At 40.5% G+C, this 11,374-nt stretch overlaps 1 protein-coding gene across 1 annotated transcript in view; it reads right to left on the minus strand.

The window, feature by feature from the left end:
- Nucleotides 1-11,374, minus strand: part of DMD (dystrophin) — a 396,717-nt gene that overhangs the window by 254,151 nt on the left and 131,192 nt on the right. Inside the window, exon 10 of the mRNA XM_026047293.1 lies at nt 5,216-5,370. Coding sequence (XP_025903078.1) covers nt 5,216-5,370 — 155 coding nt within the window. The remainder of the gene's footprint in view (nt 1-5,215; nt 5,371-11,374) is intronic.

Consider the following 11,374-nt stretch of genomic DNA (forward strand, 5'->3'; position numbering starts at 1 on the left):
GGAAACAACTTCTGCAAAAACTAAAACATTTTTGTATCTTTTGGTCTAAAGAGAAAGACATCAGGACCTCAGAGCAAACTCAGACTTTCCAGAATTGTTCTGGTTCTGATTTTTTTCTTTGTAAGACCTGACAGTTCCTCCCATTCAAATGAACAGTCACAGTGGCTATAATAGATATTCAGTCAAACCTGCTGATGTATAAATTATTTGTTCCTTCTCATGCTCTTGGGTGTGATAAATGCAACAGCAAAGACTCACTTTCATTCAGCATGAATATTTCTACTGACTGGAAGTATGTAAGTCATCACAGAATTACAAGAAGCAAAGATCTCTGAGACAGTTTGTCAAGAACATCCAGACTGGAGATACAGTTTATTAAAAACAAAGTCACTGAGAGTAGAATCAAATAAGCACGTATGAGCAATATGTCTTGCAAAGCAAAATAACTGCTCTGTAATTGCTATGTTTTCAAGAAACCTTGTTATTTATTAATTAGTATCTATTGTTAAGCTGATACAAATAAAAAACTTTGGTATGACATTATGGTTGTAAAAACCAACTACTCTACCTACTATCTTGAGACCAGCAAAATTGTTTCCAAAAAAAAGCCTGATAAATCACTCTTTTGAAGATAATTATGAAGATAATGACTGTAGTGAATTTATTAAAAAAAAAAAGGAAAATGGTCACGCGACCAATGCCACCTTCATCTATAGTCTGACATTTGCCATAATTTCTTGCTCTTGCACACACTAACACAGCTCTGTACCCATGGTAAGAGCAGGCACAGACGTGTAAACAAGTTTCCTATGGCCACTTATATTTTTCATGTGGTTGTTTGTGTTCAAATAGAGCAATTCTCAAACACAGAATACTGTATCTGCAAGAAGAAGTACAATAGCTGCTTATACTCACGTAATTACAGCAATTTTAGGAATGCAGCAAAATCTTCGAAACAGTAAAAAAATGGAAAGGAAAAGGGCTGAATTTGCTTAGGGAACTTAGATGATGGGTGCATTAGTTCTTTAAAACCAACATGGAATTAGTTGTATAAACTAATTTAAAACTAAATTAGTTCTAATTTACTGTGTGATCCCTTCCTTCTCGAGACGTGCAGTCCCAGCCTACGTGAGTCAAACAAGCAGCTCTGCAGAGGTGTCTCCCCAAAACGTCTGGCTCCTGAAAGGCAGTGGGGATCCTCAGTACAACGTAACACAGATTCCTAAGGCTGCTGCTGTCCTGTTGGGGGTATTTTCTTCTCACCAAGAGGGTGCAATAGGACTACAGCATAAATATGATTTCTTCCAAAAGCCATAAAACAAAGTGATTCTCAAAGTAATCCTAAAGTGTAAGAATGCCATATTAAGAAAGTTGTCTCTAGTGGAGAGATCAAGCTCTTTTTGTGTAGGCAAGAAAATGAGAATTACAAACATTACATACAGATAAAATTTACATTGTAAAACTGTGATCGTACAGCAAGCCACTTGCTAGTAAAGGGAGAGTTTGCTGAAAGACTATGGACTTTTTGCATTTGAAATTCTCCAACTGAAATACAAAACTAAGGTGTTTGCACAAGTGGCTGCATTAGAGCATGATCATCATTCATACAGCATGATCATTAGGTAAATATGGAAGTCGGGAACTCAAACCCTGGATACAAGTTGCCTGGAAACTGAGCTCCTTGCCACCCTTCTCCAAATCCCTGACGCTTGAATTAAGGACAACAAAAACCTCGGTATTGATAGATTGTTCACTGCCCATGCTCTGCAACAGGAAACCAAAGTGCCCTTCCACATGGTGCCCGATGCGTGAGTGTCACATCCCCTCTCAGAAGCGAAGGAAACGCACCCCGGGGAGGCAGGCTGTAACACTTGACACGCAGCCCGAGTCTCCCCAACCTTCAGCACAGAAACTGGTGAGCGGTGCAGCTATTTGGAGGTGCCACTTGCACTGCCTCGGCTTTGAGGCCTGGATAATTCTCAGACGACACATCATAATATTCGCTGGGTTTAAGAAAGCTCTAGCTCAAAATTTTAGTGAAATATAAACACTTGCTGGGCGGAATCCCAGGAAAACAAGCTCAACTTCCATTTTTATTTTTTGTTTGCTAATGAACATAGAATGTGAATGCCCACCAGAGCAGGGAGTACTATAATCCTTGTCAGATTTCTCTATTTTTTCAACATGCCCCCAAAATAGGTATATGTAGAACCACATAGGTATATGTAGAACACTCTTATATACAGTAAACTTCTAATGGTCGCTGACTCCACTCTATCTTTTTCTCTTGAGCATACAACAGTACATTTGTTCGATTTATTTTGGTTAACACAATCGATACAGATCACTTTCTCCTTAATTGCATCAGCTTAACAAATAATACAGTTATTTCAGGGACAGTTAATGCTTCCAAAGGGAACAGGAGGAGATATGTTTACAAGTCATCCTGGCTCTTGCCCAGCTAATCAGTTCATGCATCTTTTCAGCATCAACAATAAAAATAAGAAATGGTGAGAAAAAAAAAAAAAAAGATGGGAGCACCCATCAAACACTCAGGAATGCAGCTATTAAAGGAGCTGGAATGTCAAAACACTCAGGAATGCAGCTATTAAAGGAGCTGGAATGTCATTTTCATTATAGTCGGGTGTTATAAAACAAAATAGGAAGGAAAGGGGTGAACACACACACAAATCAGCTGCAAATCCATTTAAGCAAAGCACAACACAAGCTGGCAGATGTTGCCTTAATGAGTAAAGTACTTGCTTTGGCTGGACTATTACCAAGTGTAATTTTACTGCTGCTTGCCTGTCTGTTGTTCTACTAATCTGGTTCACAGATTATTGAAAATAATTCAAAGCAATCTAAGTTTCTCTATGTCTAAAATACAACTGCAAAAAAAGCCAAGCCTCATGTTTGAAATGTATTTCTATATCAGTCAGAGGTCACCGGATCACCAGTGCCTTAATTGCTCACGGTCTAGATGAGAGTAACACTCATGGATATATTTGCAATCAAGACACATGTATCTCGGTGGAGAACTGGCCTTTCTTAGAGCCCACAGTAAATCCAGAAAAAATTCTGCCTTACACTTAAGACAAGCCCTGAACATACAAACAAACAATCTGTTTTGCTCTGTGCAACAGCCTGAAAGCTCAAGTGTAAAAGGATGGAAAATAAAAAAACAAAAGACAAACTGCACAACATAATTGTGAAATTGGCATTTAAGTCAATTCAAAGACCCGCTGCCTCCATTCACTTTCCAAAAATATAGTAAACAGAAGAAATCTCGAGCCAGTTCTCTCAGGAGGTCACTCAGCAGCTCGCAGGTGATGATGGTTTGATGGTTTGTTCCCTGTTGGAACAAACCACAGAGACCTGGCGGTGGAAGGTGCTTCCAGCTACAGGCATTTCTGCTAACATGATACCATATTTAACTAACATGATACCATATTTACCATATTGACATATTTAACCATATTTAACATTTCACAGCTACTGACAAAAGACAAAGCTGTGACGTAGCCCTCCGAAAAGCTTAGCAAACAGCACTAGCAACAGGCTTCTTTTTCAAGATCCCAAACCCACGGGAATTCTTCCCAAACTTAGAAACAAAGTAGTACAAAGCTTGCAAAGGCATGCAGTCTACAACCGGGAAATGGTAGATTTACAGTTTTCTGTATGAACTTAATCCTATTCTCTTATACGGCTTATTGATGCACAATGTCAGCGCAGCCACCTGGAAAGCTCTCCTCTGAGAACCCGCATGTTTCCCAGGGCAGCCCGTGCAGCGCGCGGTTCCGGGGAGGCCGGCAGGGATGTGTCCGGAGGCGGCTGCAGCCTCCGCCGAGGGCTTCGCGGCCGCTCCCGGCCGGCGGTGCCAATGCCCACCGTGAGGCAGCCCGACCCGCAGCCGGGCGCGCGCTCCACACGGTGACAAACGCAGAATTAACGACGCTGTCTCGGCTGCGCTTGCTGCCTGGCTGCTCTCGGCAGCTTGGGATTCCTGCACGTTCTTAGCTAGACTTCAGGATGAGAAAGCTGCCTCACCAGCAAAGGGCTGCACATGCAGAGAAGCTGTTTCCTTCCGTTCTTCCAGCTAATCCCTTTAACCCACCGACTCCAGATTCTCTGGGAGAAGCTTTAAGCCTCAGGCATGGCAGCAATTCCCATGCAGGACGGGCTGTCCCCAGCAGCCTGCTTCGCAGAGCTCTGCCCGCAGAACCTTTCATTTCTCATCAAATGTGGCCACTACCAACAAGACTGCAAGGGCTACTGCAGTAAGAGCAGAAATGCAAGCAGATAGTCACTGCTTATTTATAACAATTTCACAGTTTAGTTATTTTTCTTGTTAAAAAAAAGCTCTTAAACTATAAAGCAGCTTTCTTCTAGAGGACATCAGTGGCATCTCCTCTCACTGCAGTGGCAAGTCTGCTTCAGAAAAAAAATATGTTGTTGAAGTGACTCATTCTATAGGCATATGAATGTCAAATTCATTTATATATACAATTTAAAAGAGTGGGAATAAATTTCTGTAGTCACCAGCGATTTAAGTAACTTCTATGATGTAAGACGGTCTTCTGAATTTGTGACACACATAAATAAACTTATTTTCTGACTTTGTTCATAGACTTTAAAACATTTAAAAAAAACTAATTCAATTCTCATTTTAGTTATAGGCTATAAAACTTAATCTGGGACACTTAACTGATTAAAATAACTTTCAGTTATTTCTTTATGTATCTCATTTCATGTAGAGCAATATAAAACTATTTTATTGCTTTAAAGAAAGACATTTTCATACTGCAAAATGTTCTGATTTTACAGACTGCATGCTGAATGATTCAGTTTGGTGGCTTTTAGTAATGAATTGGTATCCATAACACAGAGTTGAAGACCATGAAATGTAACTAAGAATGTGATCAAGGTTCTAACAAAAATGTTCTTGACAAAAGATTTTCCTCAAAGCTATGGCATAAAATTTCTGTTTCCAGTCTGCTTCATCAGTTGTCGCAAATTGACATTTTTTGTTTTAGAGAAGTAGATGGCATCCAAAGACACATTTCCACAAAATATGACAGAAGAGACATCATCATTCTTTACCTTTTGCACCGTAACCATCTCGTTTTCATAAATCACATCTTCGAAGATCCCCTACCACAGCGGGCCGATGAATGTAAATGAAGTTTAAAGTTTATTAGTGGAATTTACATCCTACCTCTTATTAATGGTAGCCCACGTTGCATTAATGCTGTCTGTCATCAGTTGCACTTTTCTCGTGTCATCTGCCGAGTAATCGCGGAGCAGCTTCAGCGCCATGTCGTTCACCACATCCACATTTATCTGCCCTTGCCGTAGCTCTTTGGAAAATTGCTGAAATTAAAATAATAAGAAAAGAAATAAATCCCAGATCATCATAAATTGATTATACACATTTTTTTTATGCAGCAGAAAAGTACATGGACAACTTTTACCATCAATACCAAACACAGAGTAAGGGCTTCCTCAGATCTGTTGGAACTTAGGCCGGAGTCTTTTTAAATGTTTATTTTTCAGTTATGAGACTGTAGATTTAGTGCTAAGTATCTGAGGCAACTGAGAACAAAATAATAAATGTCAGATAAAACACGGGTGCTGAAATGGACAGTGATTATAATCTTGATCACTCCTTTCCACGACAGAAATGGGTGGACACATTAGTATAACTTTTATTTGTGATGGCGAATTATACTGGGAGGCAGAAAATGGTTTCAAATAATAGACCACTATAGCTAGTTTTCTTTTTTATAATGCGAAATGACAGTAAGGTTTGGACAAATAATGCTTGTGCTTTCATCTGTTTTTCCCTGACTTTATTAATTTAGTGAATTGTTTATGTAATTAGTGCCATCTACTGGAGCAGCACTAAAGCTGCAATATAATAAAACACGTCACTGCTGGTGATGATTTTTATAATGCTGATCACAATCAGAATATGATACTGATTTTATCAGTAATAATAACTGATAAAAACTATTATATTTTGATAATACTAAAAGCAAAATAAACTTTACTTTTAAGTTTTCAGAAAGCTTTTTAAACCTTAAGCATCCTATCCTCTTTTCCCCTTTTCCCCTCTTTCCCCAAACTTCCAAGACTCATGACAGCCAGAAACCAAATCCCATGGATTTTTTCTCAAAAAACCCTTCCATATACATGCACAGAAGCTGCATATTTATTCTACAATGTGTAACAACAAAAATGGAAGAGCAGGGACGTTCAAAGATGTTCTACTTTGCTTCTGCACTAGGCAAGACTACAGGTTATTAACCAAGAGAGACAATGAAAATTAAAAAAGATCCTATTTGCAAACAGAAGCAGTAAGTTGAATGTAAATATCTGAAGCTATCTACAAAGAGTAAACACTAAGACTTGACCAATGATAGAAAAGATATATCATTTCCTGTAAAATGGAAATTTGGGTTTGCCTCTCCTTTTCTCAAAGTGGTATTCCTATTGACATCTTGTTTTGATCTAGATTAAAAAAGAAATCAAGCTATTTGAAGATTCACATACTGATTAAAGAGTTTAAAAACTGTCAAAATAAATACATTTTGAATGATTAGTACACTTACATTTTCACCTCAGAAAGTGTTCACACTGCTTCTAAAAAACCGGGTCTGAGACTTCTGCTTTGAAGAGTCCCTGCTGGAGTTTTTGGCTCCACAGTCTCATCGATTACAAAGCTGTTATAGCATCTATAGGTCCTCCAGGGACTCCTCTAAAATTTAAAACTGAAAGCATGTATTTATTTTCTTTCTTTCCTGCTTTATTTCGTAGGACTCCTCCATGACAGAGAGTTATCGCCCGATGCCTGTGCAGCAGGAACGCTCACGTGCTATACAGCAGCAACCTGCTCTCCTGGATGGAACAAGGGATCCTTCAGATCCCTGACTCCATGATCCAGCTGACCCATCCATGATTACGCTCAGTTAAACTGAAGCTGCCTAGACATAATTTTTAATTTAATTTTAATAAGTCATTCCCTCATGGCAAGTATGGAGATAGAGTCAGAGTAGTTCATAATTTTACAGCAAAGCCTGTCGCATTTGTTGGGGAGAAGATACAGACCAGTGGCTGTTTTGGAAATATTTCTGTAAATAAGGCCCTTCCCCAGCAGGATTATAAAATTAAACATATAAATGCTTACATTTGTATAAATGTAACAGAATATGCTGTAATTACCATTTCCATTTTTGTAGTTCTTTTATAGTAAGTATCTATTTTATATATAGGAGTTTCCATTTTGATTATACTTTTGCTCTCCTCTCCTCTCCTGCTGTTTAAAATACCAAGCTGTTCCAATTCATGCACACATACAGCTTCTCTTTCCAGCAAAGAATTACAGCAGGCTACTCACTGCATTGCACAGAAAAGTTACCATAACATTTTGCCCACTTTGTAAACTAATGGTCTGTAAACTTCACTCTCAAAATAACTTCCCTTTCCTCAAACCCATGGGAATATAAATGACCTTATGAAACCTTCCAAACCAGACTGTAATGAAAATATAGAAAGAGCCATTACAAGGCTATTTCCAAAAATGTTGATTCTTACCATTAACTTCAATATTAATCCATTAAATTCCTGACATTACAACACTAGCTCATCACTCAAGGAAGAAATGAAGAATATGGAGACCTATGTCGACAGAAACAATTTGTATTTTCTACTTAATTGGGAATTGGTATGTAATTTTTCAATAGCTTTGAAGATTTCTTGCCTTGCTTGAACTCTGTTCTCAGAGTCTGTGCAAAGGGCAAAGTGTTGCGGCACATGTTTTATGTCCCTTCCACCAGAGGCTCATTCAATTGTATCTCATGACTTAAAAAATAAGTTTTCATAATAAAATTAACAGTGAATTTTTTTTTCCCTCCCTTTTCAATTTTTAGGTCCCGTTATTCTTTTAACCACTTGGGTATATGTATGATTGGGTATATGTATGATTTTAAAAAAAAATGAAAATATTTTCTTTTACCCATTTTTTTTAAGCATTCTCTTTTTTTGTCTATGTCTTCACTGGAACTTGCTGACTTTATTAAAAGGCTTAAGGAATTAGGACCCTGAATTCATCATGTTACTTAGGTAGAAATTTATTTTTAATTTTTAATTAGAAGACACCAGTTGCTGTTATTAGGAAGCAAGTTCGTGCAATTAAGGATACTTAATTAAAAGCAAGTAAGGAAATTAGAATAGGCTTTTTTTCCTATCGCACAATTTCCCGACAGAATAAAATAAACTATTCATAGAAGCTCAAATAGAGCCATAAGCACATGCAGCATCATCCAATTCAGAGTACGCAAACTCCTGCACCAAACAGGTACATAGCACAAATCTGGAAAATCTGGCTCTCTTTCTGTCCTTCCTCTGGATATCTGTAGCACATGTTTTATTTATATGCCCGAGGAGCTTTAATTTTTCATCAGATACTTCTATTTCGGTGTCTGCAGCAGAGCGGGTAGCACCCCTTGAACTGCCGGCTGTCCCGCTGCGGGGAAAGCAGCCTGTTGTCCGCCCTGGGAGAAGGCAAATCCCGATGCCGCGGGGCTTCGGGATCCAGCCTCTCCAGGGACACCGGCGGCGGCAGCAGCCGCACTTCAAGCACGTGTTAAGCTGCCTCGCGTTAACGGAGGCAGGAGGAAGGCGAAGGCAGCGCGGCCTGGGCCTCGCTCAAAGCCGCATGGCCCTGGCCCTGCGTGGCGGGAAGGGCCAGGCGGCTGCTCCGCTTCCTGCTTCGGGAATGGGCGGAGGGGCAGCCGAGGAAGGGGGCCGCCAGGTCTCCAGGCCTCCTCGTGGCCACCCTGGGCGTCTCGGCTGGCCCGGCGCCGGCGGAGGAGGGATGTCCCAGCAGCCCTTCCCAAAACAGCGAGGGGCCGAGGAGAGGCCTGGCGTGCCGGGCAGGGCTAATGCTTTAACTTGGGCTCGGGACCATAGCGGGGAGAGCCCAGCTTGAGCCCAGCTTATGTTCAGCTGCCTGGAGTCTGGCAGGGGGAGTCAAGGTGTGACGGCCGGTACCGTTCACACAAGCACAACCGGCCAAGGGAACGGGCTGCACTCGGCGCCTGGGCAGCAGCAACACGCCGGACCCGAGCCCGTAACGGCTCCTGCGGAGCAGGGTGCCGCGCTCGGAGCCACCTCCCCAATCCTCCTTTCAAATGCCAAACTAAAAAGAAGAATGGGGAAAAAATGCATTAACCCTCAGTAAATTAGCTCTGAATTAACTTCCGATGCAATCAAAGCATATTTTTAATTAGTAGCTACACAGTACTCAGTTACCTTTCCTTTAAATGTCAGTAGCAAATGTGTCAAATCCTACAAAAAACATAATACCTGGGTTGAAAAAAAAGCCAGTTACAGATTTCTCCCTTAGGCTGGCATTATAAAAATGTAAAAGTGATCCAAAAGCTGGTCCTAGGGGGTGCCTGCTCTTCCCTGATGAGGACGGGCGCCCTCGCGATAGCACCAGCACCGGCTCGGGGCTCTCTGGGGCTGAAGGGAGCTTTGGCTTCGACTCAGCTCACCCCAGGCAGACGTAGGATATTTAACAGCCACACCAACGGATGGCTTGGTGGCCACACTTCCTTACACCAAGCTGTGCTGAGTTAAAAAGCTGACAAAATTAATATGTTTGAAGAAGTTGTTCAAGTGCCACACGTCCCTGGCTCCTTCCCTCTGCATGAATGAATAGGATTGATGGTTTTATTTTCATCAGTGTAATAAGAAAAAACACTGCTCTTGCTCAAAATATCTAAAGGATCAGCATCAAAATATATCTGTTGTGGTACAGAAGGCTGGGAAGAGTTTACTTTCTCAAGGATCTGATGCATTTCAAGGTCCTTCACCTCAGTTCCCACTATATAAAAGAAATATAAAGCAGCTAAATTCATTTAAGATTTCAGTTTGCTTTAAAATGCATGAACATTTAGCTCAAGCAAGAATAAAACAGCTGATGCTGTCACATCTGAGAAGCTTTCTTGTGGGATTTGACACGAGAGGAATTACTGGCAGATGGATTTCCTCTGTGAAGGCTGAAGAGAAAGAGAGAGAAAGAGAGGAAAGAGAGGAAGAAAAGAAGAAAGGAAGAGAGGAAGAAAGAAAGGAAGAAAGAGAAAGACAGAGAGAGAAAGAGAAAGACAGAGAGAGAAAGAGAGAGAGAGAGAAAGAGAGAGAGAGGAAGGAAGGAAGGAAGGAAGGAAGGAAGGAAGGAAGGAAGGAAGGAAGGAAGGAAGGAAGGAAGGAAGGAAGGAAGGANAGGAAGGAAGGAAGGAAGGAAGGAAGGAAGGAAGGAAGGAAGGAAGGAAGGAAGGAAGGAAGGAAGGAAGGAAGGAAGGAAGTGAGTTTCTCAGAGACAGAGGAGTCTTCTGGACTTGCTGGAGAAAGATGATGGAAAGGAAGGTGCTGCTTCCAAACAAGTGGAAGTAGCAGAAGTTAATCCTAGAAACAGGAGGGCCTGTGGATAATCCTGTCACCGTGAGGGGAGGGCGAAGCTGGCTGGTGGTGGTGGCGGCTGGCTGTGGGTTTGACCAGCTTTCGCAGTCAAAATTATAAATGTGGTCTAATCTCTGCAGGGGAACACAACATGTATGGTCAAATGGAGAGAGTTCCAAGATACTTCTGTCTTAAATGCCTCTCCTCTGTCACAGAGGAGTGAAAAAAATAAAAAATCCATCTTTTCCAAACTGCTCATTTATACAAAGAGAGGCTTTCTATGAATAAGTATACAAGTATACCTCTATACTTTCTCTGTAATTTGGGTGAAGAGGTGTGTACTTTTAATTAGTTGTCTGAAGAATGTTAATACAATAAGATCATTATTTTTCAAAAAAAAACCCCATTCTTAGATGAACCTCCTCTAAAGGTTCAACTAAACATCATGTATACCTGTAAAATGGACATAAAATCCATTTTGGAAGCAATAATGGTAATTACTTTCTTAGCTATGTCTTTTGTGCTCAAGATATACTCAGACACAATGACATGAGACTATCTGCACAGAACTGTCTTTTTGATTTCTTTTTCCTGTTAATTGTGGCTTTACAGAGCCAGGACAATAACTTTGTTGATGGGGTTTTTTTTTCCTTCTACTAAAAAAAAAAAAAGAATGAAAAAGAAAATGCTTGGCAGAAGGCAGAAGCCAGAACTCTCTCTTCACAGAAAGACAGTGACAAATGTGAGTCCTCTCTGCTGAATGACAGCAGGATACATAATCTCTAACTCTTTCCAATACATTAGTGAGTGATTGCCCTCGCTTACCATAATCCATCCTTCCCAAGCAATGACCCTTAAGGTATAATCTTAAATAAGAAAACTTAACCACTTCCCAGTCCTAAAAGAAGAT

This window comes from Nothoprocta perdicaria, unplaced genomic scaffold, assembly GCF_003342845.1.
Source record: "Nothoprocta perdicaria isolate Ctin4 unplaced genomic scaffold, notPer1 scaffold_49, whole genome shotgun sequence".
NCBI classification, from domain to species: domain Eukaryota; kingdom Metazoa; phylum Chordata; class Aves; order Tinamiformes; family Tinamidae; genus Nothoprocta; species Nothoprocta perdicaria.